The sequence below is a fragment of the Protopterus annectens genome, chromosome 12.part0 (assembly GCF_019279795.1).
Source record: "Protopterus annectens isolate FY-2018-M chromosome 12.part0, PAN1.0, whole genome shotgun sequence".
Classification (NCBI taxonomy): domain Eukaryota; kingdom Metazoa; phylum Chordata; order Ceratodontiformes; family Protopteridae; genus Protopterus; species Protopterus annectens.
Window position 1 is genome coordinate 251548486 of NC_056746.1, and position 20044 is coordinate 251568529.

The 20044-nt window shown below is 45.8% G+C and overlaps 1 protein-coding gene across 5 annotated transcripts in view; it reads right to left on the bottom strand.

Moving 5' to 3' along the window:
• The window catches only part of LOC122816488 (UPF0488 protein C8orf33 homolog), a 483857-nt gene that overhangs the window by 335606 nt on the left and 128207 nt on the right, over positions 1 to 20044 (bottom strand). The window contains exon 1 of one of the 5 annotated variants that reach the window (XM_044089316.1): positions 18502 to 18621. The exons of the other annotated variants lie outside the window; for them this stretch is intronic. Coding sequence (XP_043945251.1) covers positions 18502 to 18601 — 100 coding nt within the window. The 5' untranslated portion in view covers positions 18602 to 18621. Of the gene's footprint in view, positions 1 to 18501; positions 18622 to 20044 lie in introns of those variants that run through there. 5 annotated transcript variants of the gene reach the window in all.

Consider the following 20044-nt stretch of genomic DNA (forward strand, 5'->3'; position numbering starts at 1 on the left):
CATGAAAATGAGAAAGGGCAGCCAACTGAACTTTAACAGTAGAAGAGTTAGCACCATGCTGGAAGATGTCAGCTAAGAAATCAAGAATGGCGGAAACAGGTGCCGTGAAGAGATCTAAACTCCTCTGAGAAGCTCAGAAAGAAAAACGTTTTCACTTGCTGTGATAAACCTTTCTGGTTGACGACTTATGAGCAGCCACCAAAATGGACTTAACCGAGAAGGAAAGTCCGGGAGTCCTGGCAATCATGGGAAACTGGAGCAGCCAAGCAGTGAGCTTCAGGCTGTCCAGAGTCGGATGAGGTACGCCTGATGGGTGTGAAATCAGATCCCGAATGGGATCTAGGATCCAAGGTGGAGCCAGAAGATGAGATCAAAGGAAGGGAAACCATACCTGGCGAGGCCAGAATGGGGCAATGAGTATTACTTTGTTCCCCAGTCGACAAGCTTTTTGTAGAATCCTCGGGATAAGAGGAACTGGTGGGTAAGCATAGAGAAGACCGGGAGGCCAAGCATGAACTAGAGTGTCTCTGGGGGCTCCCCCAGCAGGGGGGTTCAGAGTGAAAAACCTACAGCACTTTGCGTTGGAAGAAGATGCAAAGAAATTGCAGCAAGGTTGATCCCACTCGCTGAAGATCTGTTCCGCTACTGACAGATTCAGAGACCAATCGTAAGGCATCAGAATGGTCCGACTTAGCCCGTCTGCTAGGATGTTGGACTGTCCCGGAATGTGCCTTGTTATAAGAAAGTGACCAGTGGAGATCACCCATTACCACACTCTCATGGCCTCGCGACAAAGGGGATAAGATCTGGTCCCTCCCTGTTTGTTGATATACCAGACTACCAACATGTTCGTCTGAATAGCAAACATCCCCCGAGGAACAAAGGCATGAAGGGCCTGCAATGCTAGAAGGACAGCCCTCATCTCTAGGACACTGATATGCAAGCTGGTCTCTATGGGGGACCACATGCCTTGGACTGTCCTGCCCGAACAATACCCCCCCACCCACCAGAGTTGGGAGGCATCTGTGGTCAATGTGGTTTGGGCTGGGGCTGGAAGAAAGGGTCATCCCTCCAAAATGTCCGGAGGCTCATCCACCATATGAGCGACGACAAACACACTGGGCTTTGGCAGATAGGGTAGGATAGTGGTAAATCCAACAGGGACCACTGAACCGCCAGAGTCCACTGAAGAATCTGCATGTGTAGCCGAGCACATGGAAGGAGAGTTATGTTCGCCACCATCGAGCCTAGGGCCCTCAACACAGATTCTGCTGTCGGAAGATGAGAATGGTAAATTAGAGACACATGTATCCTGAGGTTTTGAACTCGCTCCGAGGACAGGAACACTTGGCCCTGGAGTGTGTCTATCCTGGCACCAATGTAGTCTATGACCTGTACAGGCTCTAGTAGAGATTTGGATGTGTGGATTATGATACCCAATCTCAGGGTGAGTGTCATAAAGTAGTCCCTGGTTTGGGAAAGTAGACACCTGCTGGGAGCAGTGAGGAGCCAATTGTCCAGGTACGGATAGACCTGAATCCCCTGAAGTCTCAAGTGAGCCGCTACCACTGCCATCACTTTGGTAAACACCCTGGGGGCTGTGTTGAGACCAAAGGGCAGGGCTTGAAATTGATAATGATTGGCCCCTAGCCGGAAGCGGAGGAACCTCATGGAGCTTCTGTGCATTTTTATGTGATAGTAAGCATCCTGGAGATCTAACGAGCACATCCAGTCACTCTCTTGCAGGTACGGCATGATGGATTGTAGTGTGACCATCTGGAACTTTTCTTTGGCAACTGACAGGTTCAGGGTAAAGAGGTCCAGTATGGGCCTTAAGTCCCCCGTTTTCTTTGGCACCAAAAAGAACCTGGAGTAGGAGCCTGATCTGGACTGATCTGGGGGGACGGCTTTGATGGCTCGTTTTCCTAACAGCTTGGAAATTTCCTGTGCCGCTGCCTCCCTTTGCGTGGGTGGAATGTCCGGAAGGTGTTTGGGAGATGTGGGGGAACCCACGAAGGGGACAGACTATCCCCTGGATATGATTTGAAGCGCCCAGCAGTCCATTGTTATGGACTCCCATGCTGCTGGATGCAAGGACAATTGTCCCCCGACTGCTTCCAGAGTAGAGCAGTCGGGCAACCCCTCAGGGTTGCTGCCCGGGTCTGCCTGAGAAAGGTTCTCGACACCCGAAATTTGGCAGACCCCCCCTCGGCCTCTGGGCCAGCATCCATTCTGTCCCCCCTCTGCCTCTAGGGGAAGAAGAGCCCTGAGTGTCCCGGGAATACTGAGACTTCCAGAACCACATCTTCTTTTGCCCTCTCTGGTTCCAGGAAAAAGACCTTTGAGGGTTAGAGAAGCAGATTCTGATGGCAGACAGTGTCTTCCCGTCCTTCTCACTCTGGACTAATGTCTCCTTGATAGTCTTACCAAAGAGAGTCGAGCCATCATAAGGAGGATTGGCAAAGGACGCCTTAAAGGGTTCAGTAAACTGGCACAACGTGAGCGATGCGTTAAGCTTCATGGACACACAGGACCCAGCCGTCTGAGCCGCTCCTTCCGTAGCATGGAAGAGGAGTCGCATGGACATATTAGATACTGCTTTCAAAGTGGCCATTTTCACGGAGAACGAAGCCTTGTCCTCATGAGACATGGACTTGGGTAGAGACTCCTCCAGCTCCTTCTCAGGATCCATGGGAGGGGACACCCAAGACATAGACAGGCCCATGCTGAAATCCTCCAGAAACACAGACTCATCAGAGGACGGCTTGGGGGCAGACCAACCTCCCCACTGGCGCAAGATCTCCATGTCATCTCCAAAGGAGACATTGTCGGGAGGTGACCTTGGGGAGCCCCCCCCCCTCATCTAAATCTGTGTTCTCGGTTAGGGACTCGGGGGAGTCCAAGTGCCTCCGCTTGCACGTATGCTTGCGAAGCACATCTCCTGTGGGGCTCTCCGTGGTGCGCTTGCAAGCAATCTGTTCCTCTGGGGGAACAGTCTGGGGCTCTTCTGGCATGGGCTGTCCCTCTGGTAAGACAAAGGGGACTGCAGACAGAGCCGAGGGGGTCTGGCCGGAGCCCGAGGGGGCAGTCAGGGGACTCTATCAAATGGAGAGGACCCATTCTACCAAATTGAACGTCAAAGGAGATCGGATCTCCTGGGAAGCCAATAAGGAGGCCGGTCTCCCCGGGTCTGATGTGAGAATCGGAGCCAGACATGAAGTGGTTGCAGCTCCGAGGGCGGGAACCTGGACCGACAATGTCTGAGCCGCTGGTAAAGGTTCCACTCCCTCGGATCAGACCCCCCCCATGCTCCGGATCAGCGAGCAGCTTGGATTCAAACTTGTCGGATCCGAGATGCTCCAGACAGCTACCGGCGTTGAGGATGTGAGGACCATAGGTGCCGAACCCCCCCCGACCAAGGCCAACCTTGGATCTGAGAACTCCAAAGCCGAAGGTTGGATCGGGGAAGGAGTAATGGGTTGAAAAAAGGGAAGTGAACCCCCCCCTGAGGGAGGGGGGCTGGCAAGACACCCATCTGGATCTGTGTACGGATAAAGCGCCTCATCATCTTATCCAGATCCATGTCCGATAAAGAACGAGTCGACAGAGACGAGGCCACGGACTCCGACATCGCCAGTCAGGGAACTGAGGCCCGGAAAACTGGATGTGCCTCCAGGGAGATCCTCAGAGACCAGAGCCGAGGGGAGTCATGGATCCTAGCAGACTTGTTCGGTGAAGAGAGGTCCAGGCTCCACTTCCTCTTCTCCTTCGTCCTCGACTCTCTCTCCCTCTCTCTACCTCTCCTCTGCTCTGCTACCACAAGCTTAGATGCAGGGGTTTGAGACACAGGAGGGGAGGGAGGGGAGGCCAAAAGCAGAGAAGCAGGAGAGGCAGTCATGGCAGCCACTGTGACTGAAGCCGAGGATGAGGAGGGAGGTTCAGTGGTAGGCAGAAGGCCTTTGAGGGCCAACTTGGCTTTTCTATCCTTCAACGCTGAGGGGTTAAACCCCGCACAGATGAAGCAATCCACATTCAGGTGGGCCACACCTAAACACAATACACACAGAGTGTGGCCATCTGCTAGGGAGAGCTTATGGCCACACACTGTGCAGCACTTAAAAATAAGCTTTTCAGCCATGTTTAAAGAAGAAAGTAAAGAGAACAATCAAAAACTTTCTTTCTGAAAACTAACAACAAACCCACTCACCACACTACACTGACTAAGGGGGGGGGGCACCACAGACAAACTACACTAAACTAACTACACCTACAAACCTGCACATGATGCCAAAGCGATGGGAGGGAAGAAAGGGTATCCATACTAAGCTGAAACGGCTAAATTAGCAAAAATCTTGAGAAAACTTACAGTAAAAAAACACCCTACTAGTTGGAGCTCTAACGACACGAGGCTTCACAAATCACGGCAAATGAGATCTGGTGATGGAAGGCAGGGGAGGTGTATTATTGGTAAGGGGAGGAGTCTGGAGCTCGGAGCTGATGCTAGTAATCTTTGCCAGCTCGGATACGATACGGATCCATATTCCCACAGGCTGAAGATCAAATGATGTAAATTACTTCTGATCATTATATTGCCTCAATTCAGCTTTTATCTTGTTACTCTGTATACTACTAGTACATTGGAGTCAAGAAAAAAGTCCTTTCTTATGTTAATATCACTAACATAAACAGCAGACATTGATGAGCCCTCCACCCTCCCACACACAAAATGTCTCTGCACATTATACAGAGCTACTTTACAATACATCATGCAGTTTACTTAAAGACATTTATTATACACATTTTAATAAGAAAAAATGTTTTATTACTTAGTTTCATCTTCAGTTCCTTTATTGCCCTTTTAAACACTGATGACTGAGTAGGAATTATGCTTTAAAGTCCTTCAGTCACTTTTATGCAGTCAACAAACTTCCAGGCATTTTCAGCCACTACTAGTTGCAGAAGTACAGTTCTCATGTCCAAAAATGCAGTTTACAGGCATGACGCTTTATAATTCTTCCTGGTCTTCTTCATCTTCTCAACAAGTCTCTGGTGCAAGTTCAATGTGCTCCTGTATTTTCTAGTCATCTCCTGGGCTTTTTTCTATCAATTGTCTTCCTTTGGGACAATAGAAAAGATTTCACTGGCAATCTCTTTCTATGGGCTTTGTTATTGTCAGAAGAATTTGAAGCAGAGTTCCCTTCAGCTTGCTGGGCAAACTATTTCCTCTTTGCCCTGCTCTGCATCTAAAACAGCTTTGGTCCTATAGGAAAAAAACAGCTGAATATAGTGCAATTTGAATCTCACATCTGCTTCTCAACATCCAACAAATGTAGGGATAAAAATTGTTTTGCTTCTATCTGGTATATACAGAATAATCATTTTCCACCAACACTCTGGTGTTCCTAGTTGGTAATATTTTCCCTTCTTCCACAATTCTGTCAGGAGCAGCTCTTTTTGCTGTTTTGATTGCATCTTTACTGCTAATCATATTGACTTCTTTCACATGGCCAAATTTGGAGCATATATACTGTGTGCACTTTTAATTAACAAAAATCCTGCTGGTGAATGCCAGTCCAGTTCCCTATTTGCACTTAAGCAGTCTGTTCCTTCCAGTTTCTCTGGCATAGCAAAAATTCCCAGAATCCAAAGGGAATATTTTAGATGAGATCTGAGAGAGAGAGAAAGAGAGAAACCACACATGACAAGGTCAAAAAGGAAAAAGGGAGAATGAGTAAGACAGCACTCTTCAACCTACTGGCTTTTGTAGAAACTTTGAGCCTAATGGTAGAGAGTGGATAAGTATAAAGAAACCAGTGGCCAATTGGGAAGCCAAGCATTCTTCAGGGATTCTTTCGGGGTGGAGGTGGGGGTGGGGATAAGAGCAAAACATCTGCTGAATTTATTGTTTAGGAGGAAAACAAGAATGTCATAAAAAATTTGGCCCCACTGGTTAAAAGTCATGTTCGCAACTGGTTGATTAAGGGACCACTCGAAGGATCAGACTAGACCTACTGAGTCTGTTTGTCGGAGTGTAGTACTTCCCCAGTATGTGTAATGCAGTACAAAAGCAGAGTGAAGAAATGACCTGTCATCAAATCATCACGGCCTCTCAGCAAAAAAGGAAAGAAAGGTTTCCTCCTTGTTTTGATGATAAGGTAAACAACTGACATGTTAAAGGAGTGCATTACAATAGTCCCCAGAGGGGGAACATCCTGAAAGGTTTGCAACATGGGTATGACAGCTCCCATCTCTACGATGTTGGTATGCAACCTGGTCTCCATGAAAGACCATGTACTTTGGACCATCTGTCACTCAAAATACCCCCACCCATTCTGGATGGGATGTGTCCGCAGCCACTGTGGCTGGGGAAGGGGGGGAGACAGCCTGCCTATGAACAAGTTGCCCAGCTAGATCCACCAGTGAAAAAAAAATATCTGTAAATTAGAGTTGGTTTTAAAGGAACAGACAGAGGCTGATAAAGAATAGAACAACAAGCTTGTAGGATTGCTCTTGCTGGAGGAGAATGGAAGTGATATTTATTCCCACACTTGACTGCTTACTGATGTGATACGTTGAAGAATCAAAGATGCTATCTGGTTCGCGCAGCCTATGACACCTGGCTGGAGCAGTAAGGGGGGGGGGCAGTCGTTCAGATATGGAAACACCTGAAATTCTCTGAGCCTCAGGTGAGCAGCCACTATTGCCATTCATATGTAAAAACATCCTGGGGGCTGAGTTGAGTCTGAAGGGAAGAGCTCTGAACTGATAGTGACCGTCTCCCAACCAGGGAACGGATGTCTTTTGGAGCACCTATTTACTTTAATATATGTGTCCGAAAAAAGAGGGAGTACATCCAATCATCCTTGTGTACCAGTGGCAGTATGGACTGAACCATGATCATCCAGAACTATAGTTTCTCAACAAAGATCGTTTAGATCCAGAAAGGAAAAAAGAAAAGGGAAACGTAATAACCTCTGGATATTAAGCTGCGCACCCAGCCACTCACTACTAAGTTAGTCCAGGTGTCTGGGGCCGTGAAAAAGGGAACGTTCCTTGACTGCCTCTGATACGGGCAATCGGACAGTGCATCAGGAACTAATACTGTGTCTGTGGGAGAAGGTTACCTGCAGCCCTGGTTTTGCACAGCACATATGCTTTCAGGGCCCAAGCTCCGACATCTAGCCTCCTATGGATGTCCGCATCCTGACACAGTCAAGCAGAATCAGCAGACACATCCATGGAGCTAGAATGGGGAATATGCATAAGTCCAAGTGGGTCCGACTCTAAGAAGCCAATGCACCATATGGGCTCTCGAGAGCCCCCGTTTTTCAAGTTGGAAAGGGAGTAGAGTTAAGCTCCCATGAGTATACTGTAGCCCATGGGTCTATTGGAATGGGCCCATAAAGATTATCTAGATAGGGAAACTTTGGCCAATATTAGTTCTGCAAATGAAACAACTAATTGGAGAAAATAGCCAGCAAGTCTCTAAACTTCTTAGAGCAGGAACCATGGACAAGGAAATAAAGGAGAATGGGAGAACAGAGGCCTGCAGTTGGGGACAATTTTAAGTAGGTTTTGTCTGAAGGGTATGACATCTGGAATTTCAAATATGTGCCATTTTTTGCAACTGTTTGCCAAGATCCAGTAGGAAACCACCATTTGTGAAAAACTGCTCAAAATATAAGGTAAAAAAATCAAAATGTCTCAAACTCTTAGAACAAGAAATCTGAAAAAAGGACACAAAGAATGGGATAATCTTCAGATATTGCATATACAGACTTAGATGGCTGACAGAATGGCAGGTTTCACTCTAGCATGAAGTTATTTTTAGGATATGAAGATGTCCCATCTGATGGGGTGTTTTGGATGTGAAAAAAGGCTACCCTAATCTGATAGTTTCAGATCCAAAGGTTACTGGATCCAAGAATAGCTACACATCTGCAGATATCTAATATGTGTCTGATCCTAGATTTAGGATCTAAAGTAGTAGGTGATTGAACCGATCGGATTAGACCAGGACACAAAAGAGTTAACTCTCAGGCCAGGAGGTTGTTCAGGGACTTGTTGCCTCCTGGTACAGCTTATTCAATTGGATCCAAGGTCTGGGATCTGATGAAAAAAGCGGTAGCAGCTACCTTACTGCAACTTGTCAATCCAAGGAAGGAGGCCCACCGGAGTTTTCAGATCCAAGGTCTAGGTATGTTGTTTTGTTTCACAGTGATTTATCACAAAATTTTATGAGGAACAGAACAGAACTACAAGCCAAAAAACTGGGCATTCCGCAAAAAACTGGACGGTGAAAAGGTATGACCTGTAGTGTCTGCTCAAGATCTGATCTCAGTCTGCTTTGATCTAAGGTATGCACGTAAATTATTCGACCTTGGATCAAAGTGTCTACTTAGTGGCATTCAGATCTGGAAAACTTTGATCTGAGGACTAAAATAAAGGATTCAGTCATGGTTCACTGGTTCAGCATCACTTAGATCGGACCAAATGCCTTGGATGGGTGACAGGGTAAGCGACCCAGATCTCTGTAAAATGGGAGATTGTAAAGTTGGGGAGACCGGCAATAGCTCTCTGGACTGGCTCCGATGCAATTTCTCAGTAGTCGGCTCCAAAAGACTGGGGGCCGACACTGCAGTGTCAACATCAGAGGACAGTGGAGCCGAAGAGATAGAAGGCTTATCCAATTTTAAAGTTTTCTGAGGAGGTTCAGACAAAATAGTCGACACAGGAGAATAAGAAGTTATGTACCTACCATAACGTTCCATGTTAGTTGTCTTCTTCTCGCCTTCTTTCTTGCTGGTTGGGTTCGGAGCTGATCCCCGGCTCCGACTCGGCCATCTACTAAAGCTCGAGAGCTATTTACTGGCTCGAGGCCTCCCCATATCCCACAATGCTTGGCGCTAGATACCCAGATCTCATTTGGCAGAGCTAACACCATAGAAAAATTCAAGGACACCTGTCCAAACTACAAGGTTTCCCTATAGTACTAAAACAGAGGAGGACGTAACCCAGATAAGACTCAGCCAGAGGAAGAAGGCTTCAAAAAGGGACTCTTCTCGGTCTGTTCAGGCTAGGGGGATGGAGGGTGGGACGCAAGAAAGAAGGCGAGAAGAAGACAACTAACATGGAACGTTATGGTAGGTACATAACTTCTTAATGTTAAGTCATCTCTCTTGCCTTCATTCTTGCTGGTTGGGACAGCATCCCTAGCAACTTAGTCCTCGGTGGCTCATCGGAACAGACTCTTGAGCACAGTGGAACAAAAATCAGCTCTACTCCTAGAGGCCATATCCAACTTATAATGTGAAATGAAAGTATGAGGAGTGGCCCATGTGGCTGCAGCACAAATAGATTCCATTGGTAGTCTTGCTTGAAAAGCTACCGAAGTAGCTAACACTCTGGTGGAATGACCTTTAGGTTTAGTAGGGAGTTCTTTATGTCTCAGCTGATAAATCAAAGTGATAATAGAGGACAACCACCTGGATAAGGTTACTTTAGAAACTGGCAGGCCCTGTTTGCCCTCAGCATAGGACAGGAAGAGTTGGTCTGATTTTCTTGTTTGCTTAGTCCTATCCAAATAAAAACATAACTGCCTATGAACGTCCAATTGGCGTAACTTTTGTTCAGCTTTGTTCGAATAGTTAGGAAAAAAGACAGGCAGATCAATAGCCTGATTCAGGTTTGTTTCAGAAGGTATGTTGGACAGAAAGGAAGGATTAGTCCTGAGTGAAACTCTATCCTTATGAAACACAAGGTAAGGAGGACGAATGCAGAGAGCTTGAAGTTCCGAAACTCTCCTAGCTGAGGTGATGGCTACTAAAAAGAGAGTCTTCCAGGAGAGCAATTTTAAAGAACAGGAAGCCGCAGGTTCAAAAGGGGGGAGAATCAAGGAAGCTAATATCAAGTTTAAGTTCCACGGAGGAGGGGGATCTCTGACCGGGGGCCTAAGCAAAAAAGTTCCTTTAAGAAAGGCCTTGCAAAGTTTGTGGGACATAATGCTGGTTTCTGACAGGCCAGCGTGGAAATTAGCAATAGCAGCTAATTGGACCCCAAATGGTGGCAGACGAGGAACCAGCTTGAAAGAGTTCTGCTAAAAAATCTAGAACGTGATGGACAGGGGCTGTAAAGGGGTCTATATTCCTAGCCTCTGCCCAGAAAGAGAAACGTTTCCACTTACTAGCATAAGTCTTCCTGGTGGTAGATTTGTGCAAAGAAAGGATGATTTCACGCACCGGCTGAGAAATATGTGGAAGCCTGGCTAAGGTTGGAAGTGGAGCAAACAAGCTGTGAGGTTGAGAGACTGAAGGGATTAGTGCAGCCCGCCAGACTGATGGATCAAGAGGTCAGGCACTGGATCCAGATTCCACGGCTGCTCCAGCAGGTGACAATGCAGGAATGGGAATCAAATTTGTTGAGGCCAGTAAGGGGCAATGAGGATCATCCTGGATCCCAATACGGTAGCCTTCTGAATTAGTTTGGGAATTAGAGGAAAAGGTGGGAATGCATACAGAAGACCCCGGGGCCAATCGTGAACTAGAGCGTCTCTGGGGGAGTGTCCGGGAAGGGGGAAAAAAGTGAAGAAATCGTCGCACTTGCTGTTTAGAGGAGTTGCGAAAAGGTCACAGCAACGTTGACCCCATCTGCGGAAGATTTTGTCCGCTACTGACTGATTGAGAGACCACTCGTGAGGCGTGAGAATAGCTCTGCTTAGCCTGTCCACTATGACATTTGACTTCCCGGGGATGTGCGTTGCCATCAGAAACCGTTGAGAGGAGATCGCCCACTGCCAGAGTCTGAGTGCTTCTCGACATAAGGGATAGGACTTGGTTCCGCCCTGCTTGATGATGTATCACACTACAGACATATTGTCTGTCTGAATTGCAATAGTCCCGGTGGGTAGAGAGTCCTGAAGAGCTTGCAACGCTAAAAGCACCGCTCTCATCTCCAAGACGTTTATGTGCAGGTGGTACTCTAGAAGTTGCCAAGTGCCCTGGACAGTCCTGCCCTGAAAATGCCCCCCCCACCCGATCAGGGAGGCATCCGTGGTCACTGTGGCAACAGGAGGAGGAAGAACAAACGGTCTGCCCTGGAGTACTAGAGGGGAGATCATCCACCAAGCCAGGTGGTCTTTGCATGATTGAGTGATTATTATCTTGTGAGACATCAGAAGCTGTTGAAAAGACCATTGGGTAAAAAGCATCCAGTGAAGAATCCGCATATGAAAATGAGCCAGGGGAACTAGTATGATTGCTGCTGCCATGAGACCAAAGTTTTTAGTACAAATCTGGCCTGAATCCTCTTGCACTGTAGTAAGACCTGTACATGTCGGCGAATGTCTGACACTCTGTCTAGAGGAAGTCTTGCAGACAGATCTTTTGTATTTAATCTTGCACCTATAAAGGTTATGGACTGACAAGGCGACAATGCAAACTTTTCGAAATTTATTGAGATACCTAGCTCGGAGCAAGTTTGGATGGTATAATCCCTGGCTCGCAGTAGCTGATACCTGTTGGAAGAAGTAAGGAGCCAGTCGTCTAGATATGGAAACACCTGGAATCCTCGCCGTCTCAGGTGAGCCGTAACCACTGCCATGTATTTGGTGAACACCCTGGGGGCTGTGGTGAGACCAAAGAGCAAGGCTCTGAACTGATAGTGACTGGCTCCCAGCCGGAAGCAGAGAAACCTTCTGGAGCGCCTGTTCATTTTGATATGGTAGTATGCATCCTGAAGGTCTATGGAGCACATCTAATTGTCCTGACCCAAAAAGGGTAGAATGGACTGAAGCGTGACCATCCGGAACTTTGTTCTTTGAACAGACTTGTTTAATCTGCTGAGATCCAAAATGGGTCTCCAGTCCCCTGTCTTTTTTGGCACCAAAAAGAACTTGGAGTAAATTCCGGATCCTTGCTGGTCTGCTGGGACTGGCTGGATGGCCCGTTTTTCTAGCAGTTTTGAAATTTGTGGCACTGCTTGTTCCCTTAGACCAGGTGGAACATCTGGAAGGGACTTGGTTGTTTGTACAGGGGTGTGGACAAAGGGGATTTTGTAACCCTCGGATATGACAGACCGTACCCATTTGTCTTGTGTGAGGAGTTGCCAGGCTTCTGGGTACAGTGACAATCTCCCCCCGACTGCCTCCGAAGGTGGACAGTCGGGCAGCCCCTCAGGGGTGCTGAAAGGGTTTGTCAGAGAAAGATTCTCTGCTACCCTGATTTTGCGGACCCCCTCTGCCCCGCGGGCGGCGTCTATTATTGTTCCCTCCCCTGCCCCTGGAGGGAAACTCACCACGTGTGTCAGGCACGACTCCCTGGGGTTTCCGAAACCACATTTTTCCACTCTTCTGACCTTTAGGGTATGGTCTAGAGGGAGTAGAAAAACGGACTCCCACGGCAGAGAGAGTCTTGCCTTCCTGCTCACACCTGGTAAGGGTATCCTTCACCTGTGGTCCAAACAGAGCCGAACCATCGAAGGGGGTATTGGTGAAGGACGCCTTAAAGGGGTCAGCAAAGTTACATAACCGCATCCAGGCATGTCTTCTCAAAGCCACGCCTGTACCTGCAGCCCTACTCTCCCCATCGGCTGCATAAGAAATGAGCCACATGGAGGAGTTGACGACTGAGTTAAGAGTCGCCAACTGGGAGTTAATCTTATCTTGAGCCCCCGCAGCTGATGGATCCTGAAGGGTATCACCCAGTTCCTTGAGAAGATCCCTTTGAAGATGGGTGAAGTGGCACAGATAATTCAGCGACCGCATGGAAAAGGTCGCTGAGGAAAACATCCGCTTCCCGTACCTGTCCATTGTCCTAGACTCTTTATTAGGGGGATGGACAGGCACCAAGGGGTCAGCCAACTTCTTCTTTGTGGCTGCTGCAACCACCATGGCATCAATGGGGACACCTTTTGTCAAATATTGTTTGTTGGGTGGGGCTGTAATGAACTTAGTGGGCCTGCGGGGAGTTGCTTCCACTGTGTCCGGGGCTGACCACACCCTTTGAGCCACTACTTCCATCACCCAGGAGGTGGAAGGGCGAGAACCAAACGCGTCCAGGTATACCGAATCATCCTCGGAAGGGTTAAGGACAGTCCAGTTCCCCCTTTGCTTGAGGATCTCTAGGATGTCTGAAAAAGAGACATCCTCAGAGGGGGATCTTGGGGACCCTTCCGAATCCTCCAAGTCGGTATCAGACGTGACTGACTCGGGGGAGTCGACATGTTTCCTCTTACATTTTCTCTTTCGAGGGGGCTCCTCTGAAGGATCAGGGGAGGCCTCAGAAGAGGAAGATATGCCCAATGGGGTGACCTGGAGTGTTTGTTCTCCACGCTTGGGGTCAGGAGGGTGGGCAGAGACCGATGCAGGCACCATGGGGGGAGGAGCTGAAGGGGCTGATCGAGCGGCCGACTCAGGAGTCGGCACGCTCCTCATGACCTCGAAGGCGCCCCTACCAGGTAGAGCAGAGGGTCCCCACTCCGAAGAGACGTGAACCCCTCACGGCACTGAGAGGGATGTCTCCGAGGCCGATGCAGGAGTCGAGCACACCTGCGCCGAGGCCCCAAGAGGGAGAACGGGGTCGGACAAGGGTCCAATGCCACTCGCCCCCTCGGAGCCGACGAGGGAGTCCTGGCACCCAGATCCCTCCAAGGACGGAACCAATGAAGAGATCGGAGCCGACGAAGGAGCCAAAAGGTGTGGTATCGGCTCTGCCGCTTCCAAGATTCGAGCCCCAACCAGCACCGGCTCCAAACACAAAGGGGGAGTCGGAGGAGGAACCCCAACCAGCTCCGGCTCCGAACACAAAGGGAGAGTCGGAGGAGGAACTGCTGAAGACACAGGGACAGCCACAGTTTGCTGAGAAGGGCTGGTTAAAATTTTGGCCAGGGCCTGCGATTTAAGGAGTCTACTGACCACCCTCTCCAAGTCGTGATCGCATAGCCTGGAGGACCGAGAGGAGTGGGACCTATGGCTTCGTTCAGACTGAAGCACTGGTGACCTCGGAGCCGAACGAACCGATTCTAGGGAAGGGGACCTAGAATGTTTTCGGCCCAAAGACGGTTCCGACACTAAAGTCGGAGCCGATTGAGGTCTAGAGATGACAGTTCCAGTCGGAACCAAAGAGGAGGCAGATGCTCCGCCCGGCGACGGCTCCGAACTGGGAGCCGAAGGCTTGGCAGGCTTTAAGGATTTCCCCGACAGAGGCTTCGCCGGGGAACCCTCAGGCTTAAGTAAGCCTCTCAAAATAAGCTTGTTCTTACACTCCTGCAGGACTCTCAGGCTGAAAGCGTGACAGACCGAGCAGGAGTCCTGCAGGTGTAGGGGACCTAGGCAATAAACACAAAAAGTGTGACCGTCTGTCAGAGACATCTTGTGACAGCACAAGTCACACTTCTTGAAGCCTGAAACTTTAGTATCCTTGGACATACTGGCAAGGGGATACCAAAGGGAGGATATTAAACTAGTGCTTAAACTAGGCACACAGAAAACACACACACGCACTAGTTAAACTTACAACAATAACAACAAGAATATCCACTAGTAAAAATATACAAATATTACAAGGCTAAATAACTGTAACTACGAAAGGCTGAACACTACTCCTATCAGGTACAAAAAGGGTGGGATTAGCCACTAAAAAGAAGAAAAGAGGGGGAGGGGTAGAAACTCTCTAACAAAAAACGAGTTTCCTGAGTGGGAAAATCTAGGGGATACACACTCTAATTATACTAGGAAGGAAAGACTATCTATATAAAAGAAAAATACACAGGAAAAATTTAAGCTAATAATACAAAAAAGATTAATACGACCTGAGCCAGTAAAAGCGCAACCTCGTAGCTGAAGCGGCAAACGAGATCTGGGTATCTAGCTCCAAGCATTGTGGGATATGGGGAGGCCTCGAGCCAGTAAATAGCTCTCGAGCTTTAGTAGATGGCCGAGTCGGAGCCGAGGATCGGCTCCGAACCCAACCAGCAAGAATGAAGGCGAGAGAGACAACTTAACATTGTCTCTTGGACGACTTGACCTTCTCTTTCTTCGATGAGTGAGACTTGGAGGATGAAGAAGAGCTGGCTAAGTCCTCCTCAAAGAAAGGCTTAAGGAGACCTTTCAGTAATAACTTGTTCTTTCTTTCCTGGAAAACTCTGGAGCTGAAAGAGTGATAGAAAGAACAAGTTTCCTGTAGGTGAATGGCTCTGAGGCAGTAAATGCAATTACTGTGCCCATCAGTAATTGACATTTTTTGGGAGCACCTAAGGCACTTTTTAAAACCCGAAGGCTTATGGTCTTTGGATTCCTTCGACATGTCTATAAAAGGAAATTCTACAAAGTCCTCTAATTTAACAGGCCTCACCCTTAAGAAGCTACACACAAAATACAACCGAGGACTAGGTCCTCTAACTTAAACAGGCCTAGCCCCGCTAAACCAACTCACACACAAAGGAGAAAACAACAGAGGACTTGGTCCTCTAACTTAAATGGGCCTAGCCCTGTTGAGGAAAAAAGTCAGAAAGTTAAACAGAGGACTAGGTCCTCTAACTTAAACGGACTTAGCTGCGGAAAAAGGAAAGAAGCTAAGTCAGAAAATATCACAAATAGTAAATCTTAAAAATCAGGCAAAAACTAGTCAATAATAATAAATGACACTGCCCACAATATAATACACTATTAAAAACTACACAAAAAACAAGGTCCTAACTCAAACGCGGACCTACGCTAATAGGAACTAGGTCAAAAACTAGCACACAGGATACCACACAGAGAACAAAAACGGGCCTAGAATGGCCAATGAGTTCTCAACACTAACTATGTAAATTTACCAAAACACGCTACTATTAACTATGTATGAAAAACTATTACTAAGAGTAAGTAAACTAAGCTATATTATGTGAAGAAATGTCAATAAAATTTGAGCTTTGTAATCGGCCAAGTCGAAGCAGAGGATCGGCTCCGAACCCATATGTAAGAATGAATGCGAGTTAGGATTACAGAACATCTATAGTTTTCATTTAAAGAAGAAATAAGATGCATACGATGCCTGATTTTTAAAGAAGACAAACGAACAGTGCTTAATCGACAAACAATGGAAGCACCTCAAACACAGGAATCCCTCCCACCAAATGTGAAGTCTAGACTCCTATACTAATTTCCAGCTTCAGCTTATAGACTTGCCCAGTGCAAGTGTTTCCAAACTTCCAGTTTCACTTAACAGCAAACCACAGCAATTAATCTCAAGAGTAGTACCTTCATCCTTCTTCACTATAATTTATTAACTTTGTTAAATGGGTTGGGGGACTGGTCCACATACCATTTGCAAGCCCGACCCAGACCATTTAGGCAGGTACACTTTCCAAAAGCAAATTACATTTGTTAGGTGCTGTACAATTCAATGCAATAGAGTGCTTTCACAAATATACACAAGAAATTAAAATTTTGCAGCATGAGCATATGTTGAAAGGGTTAGGTACATTATTCAGAACAACAGACTATTGCTATTTTAACAGGTAAATAGCACAATGTTTATATGATACTGACAAAAATCAAAAATTAGTACACATCAGGAGTACACAAGTATATAAAATTGAAACAGAGTAAGTTATACAAGAATGAGCCTGCTGATAGATGGCAAGTTTTTAAACCATTGTCAAAACAGCACTTAATTATGGTTTCCCAATATTTGGGGTAAAGAGTTCTAGCAGGTGCAAGCTTTGAGAAGGCTTTTTCTCCTATTGCTTTGGATAAATTTGGCATTGTCAGCAGTATTACACTGTCTGAAGATGAGCAAAAGGAATAACTGGAGTTGTCTGTGTTGCAGCATGTTTGTTAGTGGTGAACAACATGAGCAGCTCAGTTTAGTACTTGGTATTTGAAATATTTAAGCAGAAGGATGCCCTGTCTGTGGCTGGCAGCCAAACATATTTTGCTAGTCACACTGATGTTCTTTAGATCTACCTAAGAAACCTACAGATCTTAAATGTCACTTGAACCTTATGGGTTTTATGTGCTGAGCTCTTTGCAAATAATGGTATGTAGTATTTTATTTTGGGCATTATCATTTGTAATAACACAGCTTTCCTAGGTTCAAGTTAAGGTGGATATGTTTTATTTTTTAATTATACAATCAGTCGTTGGACGGCATTGCCACCTATATCAAAATCAGCTAGTGCTTTGAGTAGAAATACATAGTTAACTGATGCAAAAGCATGTTTAGGGTCTATAAGAAGAATGCATGCTATCTGTCCTTTGCCTCACAGATGGAGTTAGTTACAGTAACAAATACTGATTGTGTGTTTAATTCTGTACAAAATCCGTGCTGCCCATTAGCCATATCTTGTGATGAGTATATAATGAATAATCACCGATGAGATTGTTCAAAACACAAAACATCGAATAAACATCAGTGATTACCATTTGTCACCAATTAATCCTCTTCAAAAAATAAGCAAATAGATTACTTTGGCCATTACAAAAAGTAAAACAAAAAACAACTTTTATGTGGGTTGCCCACCACATCCAAAAATTTAGATATACTAACTCCAGGGTTAGACAACCTTGTAGAAAGGAGAAAACCCCTAAATTATGTAACAGCCGATTTGCTGAAGTTTGACCACTGTATCATAATTTGACCAACTATACCAACAATCGGCAACATTTCAGCAGAGAATGAAATGCATGTAGCAATGAATCTTATAGCACCCTTTGACACATTTAGTAAGAAGCCTGTATCTGTTATCTTCTACTTTCACATTCCTTTCTAAATCCACTGTAGCACACTTTTTCCCCCTCTCTATTCACTTATCACTCTTCACTCATCCTTCTTCTCCCACTGAATCTTTTTTTTTTTAATTATTCATTATTATATCCCTCTTTTCTATGGCTACTGTAACTGTACATACTATGAACAGTAGCATAGGATGTATTACCTCATGTTACCTGTGCTGCTCTAACTAAATATGTGATGTCTACTGTTAAGTAATTCTGTTTTCTAACCACACAATGTTTGTAAACAGCTACTGTGGTACACAGTTGGGAAAATGTAAATTTGGATCAGTTGTCTTCCAATCAACAAAGAAAACTAACCAGCTAACTAAATACATACATACACACATGAATAAAACCTGTCACATGTATTAGGGAATCATGACCTATTTAAAAAAATAACTAACTAAATAAAAGAGTGTGATGTACTATAATGGTCAGGAATGTCAGTGCAAACTAAACAAGTTGTTCAAGACTGTTTTGTGTACAATGCATAGCATTACAATAGCACAATAAAAGAAATTATTTATTATCAGTTGATAGAACACAGTCAGTACAGTGAGTGGGGCTCAGTAGTATGACCCTAACTCACAGCTCCAAGACCCGGAGCTCAGTCTTAATCTCTATCTGTCATTGTGTGGTGTTTGCATGTTCTTGTCCTGCCCATGTGGACTTTCTCCAGGTAATCTGATTTTCTCTCATCTTCTAAATAAAATAGCTGGTTTACTAGCTATACTATATTTACCTACCAGGTAAGTTAGGTGGAAAAGTGTAGTGGTTTGTAGAACCTGTGCTAGGATGACAAGATCGGAGACCACACCATTCTAAGATTTCTGGTAAGGATTTCATTCTACTCCAATATAGAAATGTGCTTCCAGTGTGCAAAAGCATCCTTAAGGACTCTTCCTCCTTCTCCAGATTATAATTCATATGACCTTGAGGAGATAGAAAGGGGATAAAAAAGATAATCCACAGATATATTAATTGATACTGCTCCAAGATCGTGGTAAATTTTATTTATTCTTTGCTGACCAGGTTATTCCCACCAGGCTACTGGCTTCTTCTCACTGGAGACCCGAGATGGTACTTTACAGTACTAGAGAAAATTTGGCCAGGGTACAATGAAAATTCTCCTACTTTTTTCGATAGGTGCCGTGGAATCTTTTACATCTGTCTGAGCTACCACCAACTTAATCAGACAGTACCTCAATTTAATGTCTCATCCGAAAGCTTTTTACTCTCCAAGAACAAAGATTTGCTCCCTTTCAGGTAATAATCCATCTTTGGTCCTGATCACACATACACCACAATACCAGAAGTCTGAAAATGCATTGCAGCAAACAATCCCTCAGATTAAGAAACACTTTTCTCAGTATTAATATTTTGTGAACACCCACCATCCACAAGGTTGGGACGATTCAACAATATACTGAGCATGATTACAGAAGGTCAAGAAATACTGCAACCTGCATAATATGCATTTTTTTTAATTTTATTTATCCTTTATTGACCAGGTTAGTCCCACTAGGCTAAAAGACCCAAATGGCATTGTAGTAAGAAAATAAGCAACATTATTAAGATAAGGGCAATGGCAAATGCAAATGCAGGTAAAGAACATAGGAGAGTGATTCAGGAATTTGTGTATTTCGTGAGAGGAAACGCAACCACCGGAGTTGCTGACACCAGTAAAATCCTGAAGTCACAGGAGATGGACAAGAAAAATCTGTATAGGATAGTCAGTAATACTAAATATGAATGTGCAATAGGCTACTGTCACTGTGAGTAATCACAGACGTGCCTATTGTCATGCTTGGCAGCACAGTCACCCATCTGCACCTAACATATCATGCCTTTCACAACAATGAAACAGTAGACTGACACCATGTAGATAGAGCACTATTTATGAGCTTAGGATGTGCTATCCTCCTATGCAGGCTCGTCGGATGACCACAGGAACCTTTCTGTGACCAATGGCTGACAATGTGTGTGTACCACAGGCATCTGCCTGAAGGATATTCCACAAGTTCCTTGATGCCACACTATAGTATGCAGAGATAGTGTACAGAGTGTCCACTCACAACAGAGGAGAGAGACAACACCATGTTGGCATTTAATGACGTAGTCATCTCCCTGAGGTACTGGAAGCCAGCGACTGCATCCACACTACAATAAAGGCCAAACCTTGGGGGCACAGACAATTGGTCCATAAACTGTTAACGGTTAGGTGGTCTACAATGTACAAGGTATGATACAGAATGTGTCAGCAGGCCACTCAAGTAGCGGCCATGATTC